Source organism: Anopheles coluzzii, chromosome 2, assembly GCF_943734685.1.
Source record: "Anopheles coluzzii chromosome 2, AcolN3, whole genome shotgun sequence".
Taxonomy (NCBI): domain Eukaryota; kingdom Metazoa; phylum Arthropoda; class Insecta; order Diptera; family Culicidae; genus Anopheles; species Anopheles coluzzii.
Window position 1 is genome coordinate 121,747,375 of NC_064670.1, and position 26,648 is coordinate 121,774,022.

Consider the following 26,648-nt stretch of genomic DNA (forward strand, 5'->3'; position numbering starts at 1 on the left):
AACTCATTTTTATCTACAATCTCAATCTAATCTTTCAATCATCACTACCAAAATGGCATACGAAGACAATCACATAAATCTGTCACCGTCATGTTGCCTCACTTTTAGCCTCCGACGGCCTTTGCCCTGCAGCGTGCAGATGATTAACGCTGTAAAGATCTTGATTAGCTCTTTCGGCCGGCTTATCAGCCTGCTTTCCCGCGATTCTCCCATCCCCATCACTGATGTCACACAAAGCCTTTTGGGGCCCGGGGGACCAAAACCCGTGGACCATCGGTCAATCCACTGAACTTTCGCTGAATTCGAAACGAACTCTCCCCCTTGGACAGGTCGTCACTTTCCCGCTTAATCTTCTGCTAATTAGTGAACGTAAAAGCGTCGACCAGGTCGTTAGATATTGGCGGCTTGTTTTTTTTATTATTTTTGGCGGGGACGGCTCGTTTGGGAGATAATCCAGTGACCAGTTGGGTGGAGTTTTGCCATTTTTAGTGTGGTGGCGCAGCGTTGTGAATGCGAACGTAGAGCATTCACTTCGCATGCTGGCGCACTACTACTGTGCAAAAGACAGCCCACGGAAGGCACAGGAAGGCTTTCCCGATCGAGAGAGGTTCGTTAATTATTTATCAAACGAACCTTTGTGCCTGGTGGTATCGGGCGGAAAGGCGTTATAGGTTCCCGTTGCGTTTTGCTCGCTGCGGTTCCCGGTAGCGTTTCCGGTTCCCGTTGACGGGGCGCAACAGTGGGCAATGAAGAAGATTAGCTTTATCACAACGACAGCCACTAGATGTGTTCTTGAGCGTCCCCGGGAGTGGTCCGGAAAACGGAAGCGTGTGTCTTAAGAATCAACACACACACACACACAGCCACACTTGGTTGATGATGTGACGGGCATGTCGGTACCGTTGAAGGGAGCCAATTACGCAAACGGTAAACAAGGGCAAATACTTGTTGATTGTTCGCGATCGGGCAGAAGGAACTGACAACAGCGAGCGTTCAGGTAGAACGGCATGTGATAGTTGTACCGACCGTTAAGAAGAGGACTTGAGATATAGAGCGTTTCTAGTATAACAAGCGCATCGATTTGCTGTTTTATTGGCAGTCGTTTTGTTATCGGTGTGAGTTGGTATGCATGTAATATTTGTGCTTTCCGTTCGGTATCGTTGCACAACCTCTCCTTCCAGGCGGCCCAGGAAATGATTATCGAGCTGAAATATGCCAATCTGCCAACAACCAGCAACGCCTGCGGGAGAAGCCATTGATTGGGGAGTTTGTTGGGCGTTTGTTGGAATGTAATTTATTGCTTCCTGAGATCCTGACCGGGGTGGTGGTCGTAAATGATGGGCATCTGGGTGCGCTTTTACAACGGTTGAAAGCGATAGCATTAAAGGGAATTCAAAAACATCTTTTAGAGCAGAAAGCAATACAATAGCTTTAGATTCAACTATAATATAATAGAATATTATTAAACCATGCACAATCTTGCTTTCGTAGGATTCGTATGTATTGTGTAAGGCCTAGCGCTTTCTTAGTATCGGAACAACACGCTCGTATTTGCCAACCTATTCCAACAAATTTGTTTGTACAGCAAGTCATCTTTCAATGCACAGTTTCTACGAATCAACCACTGCAAACAACAACGTCGAACGTTCGTACTCTTGGAAGACAGTTTTCATTGCAATGTCATTGCTGGTTGAATGTTGACCAGCAGAATGGTGCACGCAAAGCACAGCATAAAGTTCAGCATTCAACATCCGAACGATGATGCACTTCGGTCAGCTTTCAGTGTAGTCAGGATGTGCTGCAAAACATCCTTGCATCATTTCAGCGCCCGAGCGGACATTCTATTATCGAGACTACAAATGTTGTACGTGTGCCTATGCAGCTCTGGCAGTGGAAGCAGTGGAGTTTAATCACACAGGTATAGAAAGGCTGATTCTATTCAAAACCGTCCAAGCGGAGAAAGCTGGATGGACATCGGTATTTATGAGACACACATCGAGGTGCACACATCCTGCCCTCCCGAGAGACTGTGAGAGATGACCTGTTGGCTCGTGTATTTGCCAGGAAAGCGCATGCAAACCTGGGTGCAGGTGCATGTGTGCTACCAGTTGCACCTAGTTGCCTTTCACCCAACGCGAGTCACGAAGGCTGAACTTTCCCAACCAGAGAGTGCAGTTGGCAGTGAGGAGCAAAATGGAGATGGAAGCAAATAAAAGGTAATCGATTTGTATCTCGGTGCCGTATCTCGGATCGAGTGCAAATTTGATGCAAAATGTGAAGCTTTAGCATTTAGTAGGTGTAGCTGTGTGAGTGAAACCATTCAAGCGCAAAAAGGCTCATCGTCAACACCTCATTATGGCACCATGGCACCTTCGATGGTGCGATATGCAGGTGAAGCGGTGCATCGGGACACAGGTGTCATAGAAAGGACCTTTTTGTCCACGGGGCAGTAAAAAGAGCTTCGAGTGAAGTTTGGGTCCCGTCCCCGAATGAAGCACAAATGAAACTAATCTTCCCACGGATGTGGCATTGCTTAGTTCATCCATGCTTAACTGCATCCCTTTTTGGGGCGATGAGTTTGAAGGCAACGTTTCTGTATGAATTGAAGCGCCCAGTATTTCGTCCCAAAAATAGTCCAGAATAGTAGACACCCAGTGGAGGGAAGGTTTCCGTTGGCACAGCACAAACCGGACCCGCAGTGCACGTTTATTTGAGCAGTGAAGTGAAGTTTGTGAAGAGCTACGCAAACTCATAATGAATGCAAGCGTAGTACGAAGTAATGATATTTTGGGAGGCACTAGGAATCATCCAGCACTGTCCGGAAGCGTTGGAAATGATGGGGTTTTCGTCGGTATGGAACGATGCAGCAGCTTGTTGAGTTTGGATGAATGCAGTAGCTGCAGGGGAGATGTTCTCGTTTGGCTGAAGGGAGTAGGAAACGATTCGGAAAGGCTTTGTCAGATTCAGAAGTTGGACAGATGACAAATTTGTGAATTGCACCCAAGGGAAATGAACCTTTCACTATAGGTTGTGCAGAATAAGTCCAGGCTTTTGAGATGAGTTCCCTTAGATCCCTTGGAGACCTTTGATTTTGTGAGAAATGTTCAGAGTATAGATGATAAGCTTTTCGACCAATAGACAAGGATTGCTTGGATGAGTTTTTGGGCTTAAAGTTTAATGTCAGAATATGCAAAGCTTTCATGTCCAACTTCACCAATGACAGGTCCAAATGATGGACCAAACTACCAAACACAAGCATGCATATTCCCATTCCCAATAGCTTCCAACGCCCAATCTTGCCTCCATTATCATCGTCTACCATTTGTTCCATCTATCTTCTCCGTTTTGGTAATCGTTTTTTGCGTGTTTTGTTATTATTTCTCCCACGCTGTCTCGTGCAGGCATGTAATCTGCTTACATACCTGTAGCTTAGTCACCATACCCCATGCTAAGGTATCGTCGCGCGCGCGCCCGCGCTCCTCCTGTAGGTGTAGGGTTTCATGTTGTTATTTGTACTTTTTTGTGTTGTTGTTATCATCCGCTTTGCCCCCAAAAGCCTCATCTCATGTGCGTCACCCAACGCAGACAGGCCCACGGTGCTCCACGGTGATGAAAAGTTTGTGTTTGAAAATATAAAAAAGGCGCAGTAACAAAACACACAAACCATCATTGTTTAATGCAGCATAATGAAGGTATTATGAAGGGATTAATGATGCCTGGATGCTTTTGATCGGATCGGGTGGAGCTGTTTTTTTTGTATATTTTGTGAGCACAAAATTGTGACAAAATAATCGCTTAAATTTGAATGATGTCATTTCAGCCTTACATTGTTCGATGGACGCAGTTTGCGTTTTATAATCGGGTGGGTAAATCTAAATCATTCGTCTCGCGTGTCGTATTCATCTTGATGTTTCGTTGCTGGAAGAGTGTGCGCTCGCTGCATGCTGGAGATATTCTCTCTCTCTTATTTCCTCATCCCACATCACCACCAGATTACCCGCACACACAGACAACTACGACCCTCAACCGGCACAGCAAAGCACCTTTCCGGATGCAAAATTGCCCGGCCTTGGTGCGCTGCAATTTCCGCTGCTCTCGAAAGCGATGAATAATTTATAATTACTTATCCACCCTTGCCTCGTGCGTCGGATCGTAAACCATACGCGCGGCACCCGCAGCCCGAGGCTTTTGCATCCCATATTTACATAACAATCGATTGCAGCACTCGCGCACCCGAATTGTCACCCCGCGAATCACAATTCTCGCCTTGGTTGCGTTCATTTGCGCGGCTTAACCAACTATACTGAGGCCCCGGAGGCGTGGAATAGGGAATGGGCCGCGTGCGACGAGATTTGCATACGCGCGCCCGTCCTGCAACGATCATTCCGCTTTTGTTGCAATTTTGCATTGTTTGCAATACGTCCGTTGTTATGGTCGAAAAATAGCACTGGAGAGCGGTATTTGGGGTCGCGTGTGTGAGGTTTCCAGCACCCAAATTAATAATGCAAACTCACGCGCGCCATGTTTCTGTTTTGGCAAGCTTATTCAAAATGTTGTGAAAAGAAAAGTAATGTATGTGTAATTAATAGTTGTTTGGTACAGTGGGGAGGGAAATTTGTTAAACTGGATTAAGTTTATCACTCTTCGTGCGTTTCCAAACGCTACGTTTACTGCGCGGTAATCGTTTACCCAAACCGCTTAAATCACGTGCGAAACTATATGTTTGCGCAACACACAACACGGTGCGCAAATGCGTAGCGTAGCGATCGAAACAAGATCAACGTGAGCCGGGATTGTGACAGTTTCCTTCCGTTCAGCTTCTCGGGCAGGTCCAGCAAACACTCCACAAAACCACAACAAACAGCGCACCGCTCTAATGTGTCGCCCTGTTAGATAAGGTGTACCTACAGGTCGCCACACAAACTCTCGCAGGTGTTGATGTGTGTGTTAAGGGAGAGAGTAGTAAAAAACCCACCCTGAACGAGATGTGAAACGCGTGCGAGAGCATGTGGTGTGGAGATCCACGAGCTTAGGGGGGAGCAATGATAACGCGACACTGTCACGTCACGCCATTAGTCAGTGTCAACTGTGCGATCCGGTCGGTGTAACGTTGGCTAGCGTGCGCGCGTTGTTTCAGATGTTTCGCTCTAAGCTCGAAATTGCGTCTGATGCAGTACTGTCTGCGTTGTATACGTTCTAACGCAGATGTAGAAGCGCTTGTTTTTGCGAATGGGATTAGATATTTATTTGTAAACGAATCCTGAAGACAATTCCCGTTCACAGGTTGGCACGCAAAAGTGAAGACACAAAAAACACACCAAATACTGGTACAATAACGGTTCAGTGTATTGGAAAAAACCTGGCCAGATTAAACTGCCAGAATTTTCGTGTTCCCAACACCAACATGGCAATCAAAGTTCCATCGTCGTCCAGTCCGTTTTACAGCGTTGCTGGACAGAGCAGAGCACGAGGCGCTAATAAAAAATGAAAGTGTCTAGGCTTGGCGTGTAAAATGTGATTGTGATTCTGTGCCGGGCCATTTTTTTTTCTCCTTGCGCGTGAACAGTGAAGGTGAAGGCCAATTGTCCAGTACAGCAGCAAACACCGTCAACCTGTTTTCGTTGCAAATCGTAGCTGTCAGGCCATCCTGTCTGTCACCAGCGCGGCGTGACATCGAGTGACCAACCTAAGCCTCGTTGTAATTTTCCCACATTTGGCCTCTGCATCTCTTCAACCAGCTTCAGGCTCAGGGCGCGCACTTGAATCTGTGGCCCCCGCGAACTGTTACTTCTATCGCGGAAGGTTTCCTCTCCCAGTGTGGTACTAGTACTCCGGGGGAGGCGCTTATCTGTAGCGCACGTGTGCGTACGGGTGTGTGTTTGGTTGTATTTGTGTGATGTGGTGGAACGTGCGGGCGACACAACAAAACGTGCTAATTATTCGTGCGCCTCTCGTGGGTCGTGTTGATGAAAACCTGGCGGATGTTACTATTGGTTTTCTGTGTTTTTCTCTTATGTTTTTGTGCCCTGCCGGAGTGAGATTCTTTGTTCGACAAGCCGAGGAGGTTGTATCAAAGTGCAATTGTTCAGTTCGAGGTGTGGAAATTTTGTGATTAGTGTTCTAAATTGATTGGATTTTCTAGTTTTTTCTGGTTTTTGAGTGATGTTTCTTATTAAAGTTCATATTTTTTAGAGATTTTTAAACATTAACAAAATAAAGCATTATTTTTACAAGGATTTTTATATGATCTGATGAAGTTGGAATACTTTCTGGCCTCTGTGGGACATCGAGTGATACATTCATCCCTTATTTGTTATGTGAAATATTATGACATAACGTCACAATGTGTTCAGAAAGAATGCGTCAGGTATCATATCTGCTGAAACCCTCTGTATCAACAGTACTAGTACAACGCTAAATAAATTCTTAGTAATATAACACTACTGCCCTTTTGCGAGAGCAAATCGAGCGACAAACTGATATGAAGCTCGTAAATGAACACTATCACTATGCTAGAAATTCATACCTTTCCTAGAAGTTCCCGGAGCTTTATGAATGCAACTTTTAAGCCACTAATAACTCACAAAATGGGGTAGAAACTTTCCCAGCGCCCTCGGTACTGGCATACTCGGTACTTCCAACTTAAATTGGCATCAGCAGCCCGTTCGACAACTCCGGCCCGGATGCTGTAAAACTGTCAAGTTCTAACCCCACTTTTTGCAACCCCCCAGAACGCACACCGGCAGTTGACCCTACTGACGCACTCGCTACACAGAGGGCGCCACTTTACATTATCATTCCCTGTCCATGGGGTTGTGTCCCGAAAGCAGAGCCTTTGTATGCTGGTTTTATCGATATTCTCTGCGGACCAGCAAGCACACAATGAAAGGTACAAAAAAATAATAATCACCCAGGTGGACGGTTTCCGGGAAGGGCTGTGTGTTCTAACTTTTTCGCCTAGGTAAGGCAAAGTCCGGCGAGCTTTGTGTTCGGTTTCAATTTCCCTTTAATGTTTCCTTGCATGCCAGTGTCTATTTTGCAAATGGACCAGAGGGCAGCGTAGAGAAGGACAACAGCAATAACACAGCAACAAAAACACCATTCCCATAAAAGTAATGGATGGGTGAACATTATAAACACCATCAATTTTGTCTTTCGGTTTTGCCGGGAAGGAAAATAATATCCTGCCGTTTTCCATTTTTCGGAAATCATGAAGACGCGCTTGGACACTCGAGACCTAGAGTGGGAACTGTGGGTCTTTCGTTTCATTTCCAAAGAAAAGACGAGAAGACGACAGTGAGGAATCACTTTATTGAGGTAACGATGAACCTGACCCACTGGGAACAGAACTCTCACCTCCATCTCAGCCATGTAAATTGATGGAATTCGTAGAATCACCGGAAGGAATGGCTGCTGGAAAGATGAGAATATTTTAAATCTCCCCTCACTTCAGCTAACCTGCTGTGACGTGGTACGCTTCCGAGTGCAAGTAAGAGAGACGCGCAATCCAAATGCAAACACCGTTAATCAGTCATGAAGGAAAGCAGTGCGCCGGGTGGGAGTGGGAATACCTTGCCAACTAGCTTTAGAAGCTTTTCCATCTCCATCCGCAGATGGATGTGGAAAGATCACCCAGAATGCCGGCACGTCCCCAACCCCATCAGTGTCTGTGCGCTTATTAGGGTTGCGTTACACTTGTGGCGCTTGATTGATTCTGATTGAAGTTGCCGAGTGAAGTGCATCGGGCGTCGTGAAGTGCATGCACATCGGCACCGTGTAGCTTTGCTGGCTTCGTTAAAGGAGGGTGCACGTTTCGAGCTAACGGCAAAAGGCACCGACTTTAATATGTCTACTCGTATCATCTTTCCATCCTACACACACACACACACACACGTTTTGCATTCCCTGCCGTTGATTGAATCGTTAAAAACGTCATGTGAAATTGTGTTATCCAGGGTAATCCCGTTCTTATTACACACTCCGCAGTACGTTTTGTAGAAGATTCACTCCTACTGTTGGGCAGATGAAGAGCGGGCACCAAATGACAAAACCACTGCATAATCACAGCAGTCCACCCGGAGTTTTGGCTGACCGTTGCAGCACAATAATCTGCCTCGCTACGATCCTTGCAGGGCCCAGCGAAAGTAACAGCTCTGCTAGGCTGCTCGAAAGCACTCGTGCCCGGCACGGGAAAGCCCATCAATATAATGTCCAGCCCGGTGACGGTGCTGCCTGTTGACGGTGACATAATGCCATTTTATGTAGATCGGCCTGGGTGCTTTTTTATGGAACCATTCGGTACTAAGTGACTCTCTGCTTTCTAAGTATCAAGCAGAAGCCCAGCCTTGTCGGGGGACGTATGAGCAACGCTGAAGCTATCCACCTATTTGACCGGCCAAGGGAAAAAGCTGCAAAATGGATGGATGGATCGTATTTTACAATAAAATCTTGATGTCTGCTGCCGTCGTCATGCTGCTGGTGACGGCACGACTGGTGCTCGAAACGACGCTTGGACTGTCAGCGTGTCTCAACGTTTTCACTGACCTCGGGAGAGTTACTGGGCTACGCTTCCCGCTGCGCAAATTCGAGCAGTTTTCTGCGTAGTTTTTTGCGTCGTTTTGCGTCAAAAAATACGCAAAAAAATACGCTAGACTTCAGCCAAAACTACGATAGCCGACGTATTTCTTGCAGTTTTTAGGTGCGGAACGAGCGCCATCTGTTGAAGGAATGGATGAACTATTTCAGACGGCGGAACAAAAAAAACGGCCGAAAAATTCAAAAAATATTGGCGCCCATTCCTTCCTCCTCTTCCTCTCAATCCCTTTCCCCTCCCTGCCTTGCCTTACTTGCGCTTCAGCCCGTGCCTTTCGCCGTCAGCTGATTGTGTGTATGCGTTGGTATATATGTGCATTGCGATTGTGTATTGTTATTGGTGGGTGTTAGCATTTATTTATTGTGTTTGACCTTGACGATGCGGGAGAAGCTGGTTCATTTTGGGATTTAAAGTGTTATCGGTGTATTGATGGTTTATTTTATTTCATGCCGCTGCTGATGAGACCATTCGATGCCCCTGCCAATTGAGGGTGAAGAAGCCTATTTAAAACAAGCGTAGGAGAACGTCTAACACTAATCTAATACTTTTTAATTTGAACATGTTTGATGCTTCAACGACCTTCGAAGCATCATGTAGCACGATCTATAGTAGCAATAAAATATCGAGTTTTCGGGTCGCGACACACACACAACGCGGGGAAAGTGACCGTCCACTCTATCATGCCGCGATCCCCCTCCCCTCACAGTGCTTTGGATGAGGATGCGCTACAAGTTAAGCCAGCAATTCTACCGATAAGGTAGAGGAAATCGATCGTGCGTGTACGCGCGTTCGGGGGTGCGTTCTCGCGTACGCGCGTGCATGCGTGCGCGCGCGTGTGTGTGTGCGTGCGAGAACCCCAAAACTGTTTGATTCTGATGCGTGCATTGTCACCGGCTGCGTCTAAACACTCCATGCATTCTTAGAAAACGCACTGCACGCCGCCCGATCGATTACCGCTACCTACGAGACAATACAACCATTTAATTGGCACCACCATCTTTGCGACCGGTTCTGCTGCTGGGGGTATTAAAAAGACAAACGAGCGAGGCAAACGTGCATGTGATATGTTGCACATTTCTTTAAAATTCCGCTAGCGGACGCAAGTGGAAACAAAACTTGAATTGAATTCATACAAAAGAGAATTCTGGTTTGGTTTATTACGGTGCGCGTATGATACTGCACCTGTCCGTCCAGAATCTGGTGGCTTGTTGGTTTTGAGTCGGTATCATAACGCCGTGCGACCGGCACTGCCTTGGAATGGGTTCGGATCGGTAGGTTCATGTTTTGGTCGAGTGCATTCCGTGCATTTGTCGCGTCACATCCGTAGACCCGGCAGCACCAAAGTCAAAACAAAAACCTTCCCCGAGGGTGGACTGCTATGCTAAGTTCTTCCTCTTATTATTATTATTATTATTATTGGCATAATGGTCTACGCGATCATGCCGGCCTTTTCACGACTTGAGTACCACGTAGCCGGATAGTCACCCCTTGCTACGGCCGACGGTTCATACGCGGTTAGAACCCACGACGGGCATGCTTTTAAGATGTGCGGAATGATGGCGGTGCCGCGGGCCCGCTCCTATCCAGCGGGCAACTTGCATACTGCCACACTGTATCCTGCCCGATGCATACGCTGCAGGCAGGGGGAAGGATGCAGCTCCACAATAAAAAAAAACACCGTCATGAACACCTTCCTTTCTTTGACCGATGGATCATAACATTCCGGAAGAAAACACATTCGGCGACAGTTGTGCACACACACGCACACTCACACCAATGCGCATACGACTCAGCATATCTGTGCAATCTACAACATATAAAAGGAAAATCATAGTGTCTCATAAACTTAATCTTTATGTAATTTGGTTTAAGCTTTCCTATGCACGGCCATGGCCACCTGTCTTGCGTGCGCTACTTGGAATTAGGGTTCTGGGCGTTGCACAGCAAACCCTCCAACGTGAACTAGCGATTCCTTAGTCATTTGTACATTGCAGCGATTGAACTTATTGCGATTTTTTGGTTTGATTTGTGAAAATGCAACTTCATCGCCGCAATGTTTGTTAACGGCATTTTTAGGCGCCACAACAGCTCGCGACCATTGACCACACGCGTGAAAGAGATAGCGCTATGGAGGGAAAAAGCACGGACGACGACTGACAGCGATTGGCCGTCTGACGCACCAACACATCCAAACCTTCGACAGCGCGCTCAGGCGAGGGGTATGAGGCAGTGCTAGGGACGGGTAGCTCGAAACGCTGCTCGACAAATTTGCCGTAGGAGGGAAAAAGAAGGCCTGAGAAAATGCGCGAAAGGGAATGATTTCTTCCGTCGCTTTGCACAGGGGGCGGCTATCGTAGTTTTGGCTGAAGTCTAGCGTATTTTTTTGCGTATTTTTTGACGCAAAACGACGCAAAAAACTACGCAGAAAACTGCTCGAATTTGCGCAGCGGGGTAACGGGTGAGAATTAATCAGTAGGTTTCACAGCAGCTCCTTCTGGGATATTGAGCTTCGCACTTGCTTGCCATCCCGTTTCCATTTGGGAGGGGGGGTATCGTTGGAGGATGGTGCAGAATTAATCCATTTCATCTTCGTCGTGGGTCGTGCTGGGCGATCCTTTGTGAGTTCGTTTTACACTGCGGTATTACTATCGGCATCGGCAAAGGTGTTTGATCTTACCTGCTTTACTGTGCACTCTGCGCCAGTGTCCCTGAAGCCATCTTCCTTTCCAAGTAGCTCTCCAGGGTGTGGGTATGGTTGGGTACTGTATCATACTGTTGCTTGGTTCTGAGGATGAGATTAAAATGATATAAACGTACGAACGACGTCGCTATTTCTGTCCCACTTGTTCCGTGTGGGACGATCGTATTAGATTGGAAATAGGAAGTTGATGAGCGTATTTTGGGCAACCGTTTCCATTGATCAGTGCAAAATCATGAATGAAGTTGTGGGTTGCATGCTTTGCTGTGGAATGCAGGAATAGCGACAACGTCATCGCAAAAGTGTCGATGGCTTCATCAAATTTCAAACCTTGGGACTATATTTAGACATTTTCAAGAAGTCTGGAGCCGGCTGACTGAAATATGTGGAGGTGCAGCTATTTTCAGCAGCATTTGTAGTGCGGATTGTATAAACTCAGGTTTTTGTAGAGTGTAATGTGCTACTTAATCTTCCTGCTTTTGAAGCCGTTTTAGCCATACTATGAAGATTGGTATTGGATATCTTTTTATACGTATTACAAGACACAAATGCCTTGAGCAGTTCAAATATTTATTGTATACATCTGTTTTGGATGTTGGAATGAAAAAAAAAAAAAATGAATCCCAAGGCTTTAGCAATATATTCCCTTTTTGTTTCCCGAAAAGAAAGAGTCTTCAAATGATTATTAAAACGATTCAATAATGATACAAAATCATCTCATTCAACTAGTTCGATCAGATTTTCCAGCGCAGTCAATCCTCCCATCCTTTCAACTTCATTTCCACGCACGACCTAGCAACAAGTATGCAAAAATAGCCCCAAAACCTTTGTACAACTTCACCTTGGCCTTGCATCCCGACCATACCCTTAGCTGTAAAGTGGCAAGAAAAACTTCTTCCGAAGCTTTTTTTCCCTACGGCGGCGCGAATGAAGAATGAAGCATTTGTTTGGGAGCGAGGTAGTGAAGAATGGAAACGCAGCCTCTCCTAGCTTTTTGTTTCGTTGCAAGCAAAGTGTTTTAAGGCAGAGAGAAAAGAATTGAGCGAAAAGAAAAGTGGAGATAAAAAACAACAAATATTTAAACTTTTGACAACTTTACCTCCCGCCCGGTGGCAATGGTATGGTGGTGGCAGCAGCACGGTGCGTCGTCATCGTTGGCTTTCAGCAAGATTAACGAGCGGGCTCACGGTGTGCGCAGAGGAAAATAAAGAAAAGATACAAGATAAGGATGCCGACAGGAGCATAAAAAGGAACGACAGCGGAAAACCTGGAGCTGGAAAGCCTTCCCAAAAGCAACGCGACTTTCCAGCATATTTTTTGTTGCTTTCCCATCTGTTGTGCGAATGCAGATAAAAGGAAACGAGAGATAGACAGATAGAGAGAGTGAGAAAAGTGCCCCGCCGAAACGATGGAGTGGAAAATTATCTTCCGACGCCGGAGGTGTAGAAGAGCAGGACGATGCCGGTTTGTCTCGATTTTGAAGTGCAGAACATAAATGAGCGTTTTTCGTCCGCAGGGGGAGGACGCACTTTTCCTCACCGTTCATCAAGCGGAGAGTATCTGGTTGTGCTCGGAGGAAGAGAGCATATTGTGCCGCCGGTTCCAACCATTCCCTCAAATCGTTATCGAACCGATCTTGCGAAACTTACTTACGGTACGGTTGGAAGTTTTTGAACCGATCGACAATCGTACCGGTCGAGGGTTGGCGGGAAAATTGTTTTCTTTTTTGTTGGATTTTTGTGTTTTTTAGCTTAGGGTTGGTCAGTCGGGTCTTGTTTTCCCACCTGCCCGAACGCACCGGAAACTTTTGCATTAACGATAATTTCACCTTTCACGATAACTGCCGCTGGGAGTGAACAGGTTGATGGACGGACGAACGGGACCAGTCGACCTTGGTGCCGTTGGCTATCTTGGAAGTAAGGGAACACTGGCCGAACACGCATACACAAAAACACAACTTGGATGCATCAAAATTGTCAAGTTCAATGGCTCCAGGGGCTGCGCAAGGATGGGTTTCATGGGTTCGTCCTGTAGGAAAGAACTGCAAAATAACTTGCAGAATCTTTCAGACAAAACTGAACAGAAGTTTTTTCAACCATATTATACACTTTCTCTAGCTGGGTTGTGTTTGTGTTTGAAATCCTACATCTTCCAAAGACATACAATGTATTACAAAATGTCACAAAAACGTCCGCAGTGATATACCTTGCTCTGTTCATATTCATCGTAGAGTTCTATTCTTACGCTCTGCTGAACGAACGAAGGCTGAAAAGCAGCTGCTTACCGACATGATACCGCGAATATAACCGCCAAGCGCGATTGGACCTAACAAATACTCGACATTCGCGCCTTGTGGGACACCAGGAATGTCCTTATTGTTAAGCATTCCTGCACGGTACACCGATATATGTGCACACGTTTGTGTCAGATAAGATGATATTTTTGATCGCCCTCAACGCGTATCGCTTCCTTCCGGACAGGTTGGGCGGAAGTATTTTCTCCGGCTTTTCGTAGCTTTCGTTGCTGCTTGTGGAAGGATGTACTACTACTACTACCACACGAGAGCTTGGGCAAAAGAATGAAGCACAGAAAGTACGTGACAATGGTGCGATATTTTTACGAGTGTTCGCATGTGTTGCACACTGAATACAGGAGGGGGGCGGGCTGTGTCACTGCGGGAGTCCGCGAAGGGAGATGAAGTCTCCGGGTATCGATTTTCTGTCCCCCGCGCGGGGTATCTCTTTGCTATGGTCTGAAGGTCTTTTGTGTTCTTGTTGTTGTTGTTATTGTCGCTCACTGTGCCAGCTGGGACCCGGTTGCTTGGATGCTGTTGCTGCTATTTTGGGTGAAGTTTATCAAACAACAGTGGCAAAGCAGAGAATTGGGCAGCCCGTTCCGATGGTGTGCTGGTACCACTTGAGAGTTGGAATGGCAACTCGTGCTTCTTTCGCTGTGTGTGGTTCAAGGTGTCGGTCTTTGTGGGAAGTTTTGGTTGTTGGGCAAAGTTGACACAATTTTTGGTAAGGGTAAGGGCAAGAGCGATTGGCTCTTTTATTGGTACAATATGATGCACTTTAGTTTTTGTTCCGATTGTAACTGGCTACATCGAATTTCGATGGGTTTTGGAGTTAAGAAAGTTTTGAGAAGAGAGTTTCGAGGAAATAGAAAAAGCATAAAATGAATAAAATAAACAGTTGAATTCGCTGTTTAAGGTCTTACTTTTGAGCTAAAATATTCTAAAACAAAATTCAATTCAATTGTCGTAAAAGTTTCCTGGGCACATCAATATCTTCAATTATTAGTACATCACAATTCCATCAGAGGGCGCCTCTGTAAAGCTTAGTTTACCATGCTGAGAATAAGGCTGAGAAGCGTCCTTAAACAACTTCGTATTTCAACTTGTTCCAGTGTAGTTCACAGATGATTTTCAAAACATTTCATCGACCGTATGGTAAAAGTGATAAGAAAACTGGTAAAAAGTGGCACAAGAAAAGCACAAACGCACAATAACAATTCAAGCTGTACGTGAAAGGTGTGTCGCGAAAGTGAAGACAGTAGCAGAAACAAAAAAAAACCCTTTTCCAAAAGCCTCAAGGATGTGGCTCAAGCGACACCGGCGGTACAGCGTCACATCGAACCGGCGACGCCGTAATAAGGTAAATTCCACTTCACTACCAGTCTCTAGTACACGTGCGGCGCACAAAACGGAAAGGCAGCACAGCAAGAGCCCCAAGCGACAACTCGTCCTGCTATCTGTTGTAACTTTCCCGAAATTCAGTGGGTACGCTTCAAGGGCAAAATGTGATTGATTTTGGTGCCCGTCACCGTTCCCCGTTCTCGCTCGCTTCCCTGCCAGCAGCAGCAAAACTTCCCCCTTGGCTAAAGGGGCCGAGTGGAAGCTGCCACCGATAGAGGCGGATGGGAATGCCGACGCGCAGAGTGCCTGCCGCAGGGCGAGGGAAAATGGAAATTGTTTTACAGATGAGTGGAACAAATTGTGCCGGAAAACCACACGGAAAGTGGGCAAACACCAACGGCGGGTTGGTCTGTGTTTCTGTGTGTTAGAAGGGGCATGGTTCGAGAAAGGGAGACTTGAATTGAAGGGGACCCTGTCAAAGTGAATGGGCGACCGTGAGTGAGATACAAGTCAGCGAAGAGCGGGGATCAATTTTATCCGGGGATTTGGCTGGGAATCGTCGGCACAGGAGTATTGAACCCCGGCACCCCCGCCAAAAACAATCCCGACAGTCCCGGCAGCCCCGATAGATTTGTTCAGTGTTCAGTCGGAATTGATTTGCGGCCGTTTCGTCCTGCCTCGTTGTTGATCCGTTCCGTTCGATACTCAGCGCCGATCACCCGAACGCCGGTGACGAAAAGTGCATTTCTGTCTTTGCAGGTCTTCAATCCGATTGAATATGAGACCGTTCTGGAAATGTTTTATGTTTGCTCTCCTCCCGTTCTCGCCGCTGTGTTGTTGGGTTGGTTAGATTTTTGCATTTTCTTTGCAATTTCCTGCAGGATCAAACGAAACAGACGTTTACAATGGGACAATGCCGGGTAGTAGCAGACAACAGAGAACAAAAACCCCCAATGCAACTGTAACCCAAAATCAATTGTAAACGTCGGTCGATTTGGTTGTGTTGTGAGTGGGTGAGTGATTGTGTTATTGTGGTGGATCGGCAAATTGTGTTTTCCCAACTAACGAAAGCAAATCGTAAAACAATTGCGATGAAATTTGATTGTTGAAAAACTTCTGATCTTTGGTTGTATTGTGTGTGATTAGACGGAGATAAAGAAGGGTTAAAATTGGATTAGATTGGTTGCCTTTTTTACATTTTATTGATTTCCAATAGTGGGGCCCTTTCCGTTTGAAGCTCGTAGGCTGAAATTTCAGCCTGTCAGCATTGTATAGCAGTTTTCGAGCAGCTATCTAAGTGAGTATAATATACAGGTGGGCTTATCCCAAGGTGTATGAATTTAGAAGGCTGATTTTTATCGCTTCTGCTTCTGAATGAAGATGTAAGAGTGTTTTGAGTATTCATAAAGCCTCCAGAAAGCTCGTTGGAGCAAAAGTTTTCACTCGTTCTGTCAAAAAGTGATATTCAAATTTGGTTATAAAAAATGCTATGAGACCACCTGGACTACATACACTTTGATTCCAGATTCGATCGCCTGATTTCTTTAATGCACCTTGGGATAAATGTAAACAAACCCGTGTTTTCGAGCAGGTACTCGAATCTAATTCTAGCTTTTAGGCTAAAATTTTCTAGACTGAAAATCGCAGGCTAGTTTTTTGTGTGGTTTTGTATGGATTGTTTACATGATTTCAGCCTCCAACTGTCAAACTCCATACAAAAAACTAACTAGAATCGTGAAGGCCCCCAGTATTAATAGAGTCACTCTCGAGTATCTAATTTGAAAACATTTAATTTTATACTTTAAAACTGACTCTTGAAACAGAAAAGGCTGTAAGATTGGCAAACGATGCATTAACATGCTCACCCTACCATCAACCTTTCCAAGATGATAATGTACTTCGTTAAGAGCTAAGTAAATTTAGTTCCAACACGGAAAGAATGGAACAAACTATTTTCTTCATTTTATTTTTTTGTCCACGCTGCATCCCGCATACTGCACACTATTTTACGGAAATGAATTCCTCTTCATTATTGCCACCATTTCTGCTCACTGCTTCGAAAGTGAAAGCAAAGAATAGCGAAAGAATGAGACTCTCTGCGCAGCACTAATAAGACTTCCGCCGAAAAGGGGCTTTTCACGGTGGTGCAACCCAAGAGCTGCATCCCGCCGGTGCACTTAAATGTGCACAGTGCTAAGTTTGTCGTTAAATGAACGCAAAACATTTACAGTTCCTCCGGAGCGTAACGACGGAAAAGAAGAGGAAGAACTTGGTAGCATCACGGCGGTAAAACCGTCACCAACGGTTTTCCAAACGAGTAAATGAGCGACCCCACGTTTGGTCCGTCCGCTTGGCTCTGAAACAGGCACCAAGTTGTTGTTTTTTTTTGTGTGCTCTGCCATCCCACCAAGAAGCATAATTTTGCGTTGTTCTGGTGGTGCTGCTTGCATGGAGCATGAAGTTAAAATGAGTACGAGCCACTGGGAAAACCGTCACATGCAGCCACGTCCATAATCCTTTTCCATGACGTGACGCTGCAACAAACGGCACTTTGCTAACGAACGTGTGGAGCAACTTTTCGTCGTTCCCAGGCGGTTATACGCCTCTATGAAATGAGTGGAAACCGGTGTTAATAAGGTCATTTAATGGCAATTTTGCATAACTTAAGGCGGGTTCGTTACATGAATTGCATACAGGTTGTGTGCGGGCTTAAATTCAGCCTGAAAGTATGCAATGTGCATAACTTAACGCGTGATATAATACTTCTCGAGCTACAAAATCGTGTTTTTCATGTATAATTACAATTTTAGAACGGTCTACTGGGTCGTTGTTTAGAAAGAAGAGTCCACATTGAAACGTCAAGTTGAAGTTGTGTGTTTTTGGCCGCCCTAAAGTATCTGCTCGCCCAAGCAGATGATGCTATAATCACCGCTGTTAAGCGATACCCTTGTTCTACTTTAATTCTATCCCGATGATCTCATAAATCTGTACCCGGCAGGGTATGCCAGAAATAATTGGTTTCGAGCCCTGCGTGTATGATGGCCTTTCCCTTCGGGCTAATCGTATCGGATCTCACTGCTCGTAGGTCATCCATTCAAGGAAGCAGCCGACATCGATACCTGTGCTTCGTTTTTCTTACACTCCCTCTGTGTTCTTTTCTTTCTCGGTTCCCCGTTTCATTTACAGCTGTCAGTAACACTATGTAATTTGGGCGTCGGGGCCACCTTCGGCGAGTCCATCCTGCACGATCTGCCCCGGGACAGTACGGTAGTGACGAAAACAACCTGCGAGCTGCTGCGCGTGGAGCAGCAAGATTTCAGACTGATTTTTGAGGTAAGTGTAAGTGTGCGAGCGTGGTTGCGCAGCCATTAGTGAGTTTGGGGGAGCGGATGTCCTGTGGGGTGATGTTGTAATGAGAGGAGAAGAGATCATGCTGCTGCAGTGGAATTCGTTGGGTCATTCGGTACGGAGAGAAAACACCAAAACAAAGTACACGGTTTGGGGGATTTTTGTTATTTTGGTTGGATTTGGCAGCTATTAATAATGGACCGTTGGTGTCAGATTACGTGTTCTGGTAATTATGGTTTTGTTTCACCTGAATGAAATCTTCATTGAAGAGGACTTTCGGCTTTCTTTCAGCTCATAATGTAGCGAGAATTCCATCTCCAGGGAAATCATTAGCGTTAGTTAGCAGAAAAAATGCTTCTCCTGTTTGCAAATTGCAATTGTTATTATTGAGAAGAATTTAAAGCTCGCTCGCTATATAAATAGTCTTAGTATTTCTACTTACGCACGCTCTACATTCTTCCCCAAAACTTTGTTTTCCCTTGCAAAAGCTACTTTTTTCATGAAACCAAATTACCGTTTCTCCCGCTAAAGATAGCGCCAATAAGCCCCGGGGCTAAAAATAGCTCACTATCACCATCGTTCCCCTTGGGGGCGGTAGTTGATAAGAATGTTTTGATATCACTCACCGGCGGATACTACGTCATTGCCTTCCATGTTGTTGTCACCGTCGTCAAGGCAAAAAGCCAACGTAAATAAATACCAATTAATGGATGAGCTGCTCGGATGCTGCATTCACGCCCGGTTCCATCATTAGGCCGATCATAAATAGTGCCGACAGACGGTTGTTACGTGCTTTGCGTGGACTCGTTTCCCCGTTGAAATGTAATTATTTTTACCACTCTCTCTCTGTGACCTAGTGTCGCTACATTAGCAGCAGTGGATTGATACTGGCAAAGATCATTAAACGAATGACGTAGTTTGACGAAACTTTTGCTGTGGCATTATTTCAATCGAGAGAAGTCGTTCACAAACACTGCTATAACGATTCACTTTCACAGGAAATATTATGATCAAAAAGGGCGAGCGAAATTTAAATCCTTTTCGATTTAAATATTATTTGCTCCACTGCGTGGAACGATGGAAAACTGGACAAAGAATTCCTGTCGTAAAGCACCTACATTTTCCATTTTTGGTTGAAATAAAAATATCTCTTTTCGCGGAAAATGAAGAAAAAATCTTTTACATTTCCAAGTACCTAAAAACAAGAGAAATCGTAATAATACTGAAAGCTCTCCTTTGGAACTTTTAAATTGTGTGGAGGTGTTTAAGCTTATGTTAGATTGCATGGAAACAGTGCCTACTATGCCACTTTAATCCCCAACAACCGTCATACTCTCCAAAGCATCGGAACACAATGGAGCAGCCTGGTGTTTGGTACCGGTCCAATTGGAAAATGAAAAATTTCTCCACATTTCCACCAAACTTGAGGTTAAATTTGGAACGGCTTCGCAGTAACATTTCATCTTCCCGGGTCTCTTTCCCGGGTGTCTCTTTCTCTCTCTCGTACAACCACGACACACATTGTTTGTGGTTTTGTCTGCGGATGAACCATTCACAGGTTGAAAAGGCGCAAATTGACGTCACCGGCAAACGAACCCACAAAATGGCCGAGAGCCCTTGACCATTGGTCTTTGGACGGGCAGGCCAGTTTTGTGGTTTTGGCTTTGGTTGCACCAAACCTGACGTTCGGCTAACAGTGGCGAGAGATGGTTGGTGAAGAACATTCAGCCTCAACGTTTGAGTTAGGAGCCGTTGAATGGTAGTGACAACAGTTCTACGCGGGCTGCGGTGCAAGATGCCAGAAGGGTGTAAAAGCTATTTATAGCATCCAGCTACTAATGGTACGATGGGAAATAGTGACGCTGAACAGATTAGTAGCAGTAGTAGTGCTGGCACAGCAGGATACCAGAGCTCGACGGGTGAGTGATCGGTGTGAGCCCGTTGATTAACGGAAGGTCGTGTGCCGCATCCTTGATTGGTCGTTGATGTGGAGATGTAAACAGAGCGTGTTTGTGATTTGAGATTCTACCCGATTCAACGAAAGAAAGATAGAAAATAGCACAGAAAAATGTCGTAATGAAAAATCTCTGAAATTATGGAGTAACTGAATGATGCTATGGAAATATGGAGCCTAAAAGTATGCAATCTACAATACAAAAAAGACAAATGTTGAAGGAAAATTGCTTAATTAAGCACAAATCGCAACAATGTTGTTCCAGTGTGAAACACTCCGTCTTGATTGTACTTAATGAGCGAGAACAGCCACGGCAAAGCGTTGTTGAAGCAATTTATGACAGATTGCATACCGAAAGCAGCCGGTTACTGTCGCATTCGTAAATAGCTGCCTTTAATTCAACCCATCCAATGTGCTTCTGCTTCTTGGGGTAGTCGTCTGCTTCATTTTAATCTCGCTCCCATTCAACCCAAGTGTCGCTCTTACGTGCTTCCATCTGAAGCGCTTCAATTCATTTCAACATCCCTGGGATCCCGGGGAGAAAACGGCGAAAGAACTCCAGCCGCCATCACGACACCCTGACTGTCGATTGTTTTCAAAGTAACATCCTCGAACAGAAGCTTGATTTCATGTTTGCACAGAATCAAACAGCTCACCTTACACACACATACACACACTGCCAACGTTTACGCGCACGCATTCAACACGACTGCTAAGGCAGTCGTCGCTTTCTCAGGGCAACAGTTGATGATGGATTATTCTTCCCGCGGGCGCTTTAGCATGCACTCGGTTTCGGCGTTTTGTCCGTTTGCTTTGCGTTTATCTCCGGCCCGTGCCACAAACGCCCCCTCCCTGCCAAGACAGCTTCCCATTCACAGCTTTCCCATTCAAATGTGTGGAAGTAATCCGACGGGTAAACTGTGCTGCACCCCCCCCCCCTCCCCCTGGATGTGTCTGGAGTGTTTTCGCCGTCGAGAACTAGATTGAATGCAAAAATGCCTTCCGTACTGTTTGTGCTTCTGCTTCTCTCCCAAGGGCTAAGAATAGACTGTGCGCCCGGTTGCAGTTGCTTCTCGGTTTTCGCTCTTGAAACCATTGAAAATGCGAAATGGAGTTGCAATGGAGGCAGTGAGTGGAAATGTGATATAAAATACAAGAGCGAGTGATTTATATGTATCGCCAGAACCTTCATCATTTGCTTGGTGTTTTATCGTACCTTCTTTTCTTTTTTGCTTGTTGGTTTAGGTATAAAATCACTTAACTGTTCGTTCGTAAAGCCATACAGAAAACGGGTGCGCACACCCGTCATTGTTCCTTCTGCCAGTGTGATATTTCCAGCAGATTGATTCTATATTTTGTTCCGTCTGATTGCTTGCATCATACACTGGACGCCCTTCTTCGCCGCATTCCGTGTCAAGTGTTCTATTTTCGTATAATATTTGCACAGTCCTAGCTGTGTGGCAGCGCTAGGATCGAATAGCACTCTTGCTGATTTATTCATGACCATGTACGATCCTCATGAAGCTCATGATGCTCCACTATTCTGCTGCTGCTGCCAAAGATGAGTGCTTCCCTGTTTGTCGCTTATCTTCATGACTGGCTGTCTGGCATTCGGACTGATCGAATTAGGAGTAGATTTATGAGGGCACAGAATGAGTTTACTTCCAAACGGTGTGTAATTGCAGCTCGCTCGATGTTGCAGATCTGTCCCCGAGCTTTCTCCGGGTACACGGGAGCACAGTTCCGGGACAAGTTATCGTTTGCCAATTGGGTGTCTTTTATGCTTGACATTTGTTTACACATGTCGCAGCTCATGTTCATTGGAGGGGAGCAACACGAGCTGCTCCATTGGCCGGTACACGTTCGAGGTACTTATTTCGAGCAAATAGTAAACTCGTCCAACATGAAAAGAGCTCAGCTGACATGTGGCACTGGTATCAATTTTTCACAATTCCTTGCAATCAATCTCGTCCCCGGACGGGACGCTAGAACATGTGTGTGTGTGCATGTGTGGGATGGAGTTTCGATTGGATCTGAATGTGATTGAATTATGTGACATCAGCTCATTGTGCCGCTGGGAGGGGAATTTGTGCTCCCATTCGAATGTCAGGTTATTTCGGGCTATGGGACGTTACATTCTCGGATGCTTTTTTTATTGCGAGCTCATCAATTTACCACTTCATTGAAGCAGCAACAGTACAACTGCAGTGGGTTCAGCTTACTGTACACGTGTGGCTTGTAGGCTAAAAAAAACTCCGGACGCTGGTATAAATATTGACATCAACCTTCAGCAAGAAAAATGTGTTCATGTATTGCTTACACAAAAAATGGAAAAAGAAGCACCGACTCCTGTATGTCGTAATTAAATATAAGCTCATTGGGGGTTATTATATTTCCACTACTGTGTTGCAATAGCCTGATGCAAGGGCACATCCGACGAAGCAGATGAAGCAAATAAGGTTGTGTCGCTGTGTCAGCAAAAACTTTTCTTGTAATTAAATTGCCCTTCGAGCCGCTTTTGCTACACTGTAAGAGTTCAATGTACACGCTGGTGGATAAATTAAAAGTAAACATTCAATTTTTCTCTCTGCTTTTATTCTCTTTACAGAAAAATAAAGAATTAATGAACGACATAATCACCAACTGTAGGCTAAAAAATGGTAAGTATGCAAACTGCTGCACAAAATCGCCTGCAGCTATGCAACACGCACATCAAAATTGTTCTTGTGTCGTTTAAAAATCGACCCAATCGACCTGTGATGCAGCTTCGTTTGTAATCATTTTCCACCCGTTAATGGAATTCCAATTTTCGACAGCCCGAGTGAAGCTGCGTAATTACCTGCATACGATTTGTAAACCGCGGCTGCATTTCCGAACGCTAATGACCTTTCCACCCCCAAAAGCTAATGCTTTCGCCTCAGCGCGCTCAGAGATGCAAACCAACTAATATGGTCGAGTGTAGGCTAAAGCAGGATTAGCGTCGATGTTTAGGCAAACTCATTTGCGGGTGCGAGAAAACTCATTTCCCGTACCATTTATGCCAAGCGTGTGGCTAGATTGGATGAGCAGCGGTTGCGATTTGAGCCTGACAGGAAATAAAGTAGTATTGATTGAAAATGATGGACAAGTTCAGCAAACTTTGAAATGCATCAGATCGATTGAGTGTCAGATATTGAAGTATGTTATTAAAAGGTTTTAAATCAATTTAAGTCATCTCTAAAAAAAAGTCTACCGTTGTTCTTGAAAAGTGTATCTCCAACGTAATCAAACCGTTACATGAGTATACCGGAAGCAAGATCCGTAACGCAGAGGAGCACACATTTATTAATCCTACGGGAGCACTATTTTTCTGCCTCATGCTTTTATTCGCTTTATTTTACTCGCTTTTTTCTCTCTCTCCCACTCTTTCACAAACAGGATTTGGTCAGAGCATGCAGACGACCAGCACGGTCCAGACGAACGTGCAGCAGCAACCGTCGCCAACGAAAAAGCAGCTCAGCCCGGATCATCCAAATCCTGCCGCACCAATTACGGAGGTAAGCTTGTACGTGCGTTCACTTGTGCGATTGTCCCAGCGCTTGGGTTCACCGTGCTGCAAATGGCGTTTTGCGGCCATTAAAAAAGCACGTTGTGCCGCAGCAACAGTTGTTACGCGGGATTGAAGGATTTCTATCCAACCAGGAAGGAGAACGGATGGGAAAAAGTAATGCAATGGATAAACAAACAACTTGTGAATGACAAAAAAAACAAGTTTTCTCCTACTGGAATTTCACAGCATGCACCTGCCATATGCGTTTCTAATGGGTCTAATGGTGTCCATAGTTTGCTGTGGCAGTTAGGTTTAGGATTAGGAATTGCACGTGGAAGAACCACTCGAGTCGCTAATTCATCACGTGTTCAAACTATTCTTTTGATTTCAAATTAAAATAGCAATTAATACTGATTAAAGCACTTTTAATCAAGCTAATTGCATAATTTAAGGCGCTTTGTCGCCTAAATGTATGCTATTGACAGAGCAAAAAGCACTTAAACTGTGTCCGAATGTTAAGCTTGTTCAAACCCATTTTGAGCTGTTCATTTGCCTTGCTTAGCCGCAATCATAAGACACAGCATAATAATCCTCCGAGCACTCAAATGCTTACCGCGCGAACTGAAACGATTCCGCAAATGGGCACAACGAAATCGCATAAATTCCATCGATTGCCGCCGCCGCCGTTGTTCAACGTGACGTAAAACACAATCCGCACACACACACGCACACCTGGCCAAAAGCTGTTGCCCGTTTTAGGCGCGGAAAACCGTTATCCACAACGCGCACACCGTTCCAGTCATAATGGTGCCATAAATCTTGGTTACACGGATTACGCTGATACGGGGTGTGCGTTTTAAGAAAGAGAACCACGGTGACGCGATGGTGGCCGAAAGCATTTGCAAGGCAAAAACAAACACATTCACGCTTCCACTCCGGTGTTCATTTTAAATGCGGTTGGTTCTCTATCGGTGGAAATCAAATCATCCCCTTCCCTTGTACACGGAAAAACACCATCCAGCCAGATAAAGCCCTGACGAACCGCAATCATTGTCAACTGCAGGTTTGGGCAAAGTTTCCAAAACTGTCGCCCCATCCCGTTATCCGTCGGACCGATCGAAGCTATTAAAGAGCGAATGAGCGTGGGGTGGGGGTGGTAAGGACCATTCCTCATCGTTTTCCCCACCAACCAACTTCGCAGTGGGCGTTGCTGTGGGTGTGGACAATGAAATCAACGAAGCAGCTTAGGATTTGCTTTACAGGCAGGCTTCCAGAGGGTGTTTTTTGTGTGTTGTTGCCTCTTCTGAATTGTTCGTTTATCTTCAATTTCCTTGCCCAGACGCCTTATCCGGCCGTTAAACGTGGCACATCGCTTGTCTGCCGTTAGTCGCCGTCCGGAAGCCTTAGGCAACGGCCAAAAATACAATCAGCCCTCGGTACAAGCTTCGCAGGAGCAGCTCTTAACGCCAATAAAACCAAAACACCAGAGCGTAGAGCGGATACGTACGAATGCTAATTATTGTTCCCAGCGTCCGTTATCGTCGTCGGATTGTTTTATTGGTTCCCTTTGCCCGAAGCCGTCGCTGTCGTCTTCAGCGTCGGCTGTGGTGGGCGAAGAGGACCTCCATCCGCCCACATTATTATCATCATCATCAGCAGCGTCATGATTCGCTGCTGCGGCGAGACGTCGCTTGGTTGCTGATGAAAACCTTCGTGTGGCCATTTGCGCCCGCCGGACACGCCATTTAAGCCACGGTTGCAATTTTGCAAAACCAACGCCACACCGCTACGGTGGTTTGTGGTTTGTTGCTTTCTGCTAAACCGTCTCACCTCGCTGTTCATTGTCCGTTTTTTTTTGTTCCTCTGTGCTCTGTGCGTGTGCTCGATTTTACAATTTGACGCTATATTACATCGGAATAAAATCTCTCCCGAGCAGTCGGAGCGTTGGAGCTGGGGAGATTTGGGTGCGCCAATAAGTGGGAGAGCATACGAAATGGGCAACGTTTAGTTCACGTTCGTGCGGGTCACGTTCTGCTCATTGGGGTGAACGAAATGTGTCACGTAATTATCACTTTGTCATTAAGCAAAACCACTGCGAGGCTTTAATTATTTTTACAAATTTGTTTTAGTGGGATAGAGACGGTGCAGGTACAGCCTTGCGGGTGTGGAATGCGGTTGAACAGCGAAACCGCGAAGCACAATTCAACAGCGTCCAGCTTTGTTTGCGTGGTGGTAGATTAGATTGGCGATGAGATTAATCACAGCTGAACGTTTTGGATTGACTTTAAGGATGACTTTAAACTGAGCCATAAACATTGTGCAGAAATGATTATTTTCAATCTGGCTCAGGTTTAATCTCTTTTTTAATGTTATTAGCAAGAAAAGGAGCTAGACAAAATTAAGGTTCCGTCGCACGTGGTTAATTAAAATATGGACAAGCTGTTGATGAACTTGTTGGCGATTTTTCCATACTAGGTTTCTGAAATGATTTTGAAAATCAATAAAATCCTGTTTTGCAAGAGGAACTATAGCAAAACGAGCATTGTGGACGCTACTCGCCTAATGTAGTATGTTTGTCATGTAGATTGCATAAATTTAGGCTATTTTAAATCCAGCATTCAGCATTGAATACGTGCCATTCCAATCATGTTTCTAATAACCACTATCCATATGATCCTTTTTTATCCAAACACACTAAATATGTAATGCTACGGTGATTCAAAACCAATTAGAGATCCTACACTCAAACCTTTTTCCCTCTGTCTTAATCCTGCTCTGCGCTAGAGACAGCGCTCCGGAATGCTCTGGCATAAATAAACGATGCAGCTCCTTTTCCTCCCCCTCCGACCAAATTCCATCGGACGAAGAATTCTTCTCCCGAATGCAGTT

At 45.4% G+C, this 26,648-nt stretch overlaps 2 protein-coding genes across 11 annotated transcripts in view; both read left to right on the forward strand.

The window, feature by feature from the left end:
• The window catches only part of LOC120949158 (klaroid protein), a 175,224-nt gene that overhangs the window by 105,021 nt on the left and 43,555 nt on the right, over positions 1-26,648 (forward strand). The gene's annotated exons all lie outside the window — the stretch shown is intronic.
• Positions 1-26,648, forward strand: part of LOC120954006 (rap guanine nucleotide exchange factor 4) — a 111,812-nt gene that overhangs the window by 58,977 nt on the left and 26,187 nt on the right. For 8 of the 10 annotated variants that reach the window (XR_005751429.2, XM_040374497.2, XM_040374501.2 and 5 more), the window contains 3 exons: positions 18,115-18,261; positions 22,839-22,890; positions 23,648-23,766. Coding sequence is in view for 9 of the 10 variants with exons in the window: in XM_040374497.2 (XP_040230431.1) it covers positions 18,115-18,261; positions 22,839-22,890; positions 23,648-23,766 (318 nt within the window). In the remaining variant the exon portion in view is untranslated. Of the gene's footprint in view, positions 1-5,069; positions 5,284-14,699; positions 14,948-18,114; positions 18,262-22,838; positions 22,891-23,647; positions 23,767-26,648 lie in introns of those variants that run through there. The other 2 variants (XM_040374503.2, XM_040374505.2) reach the window with 2 other exon arrangements.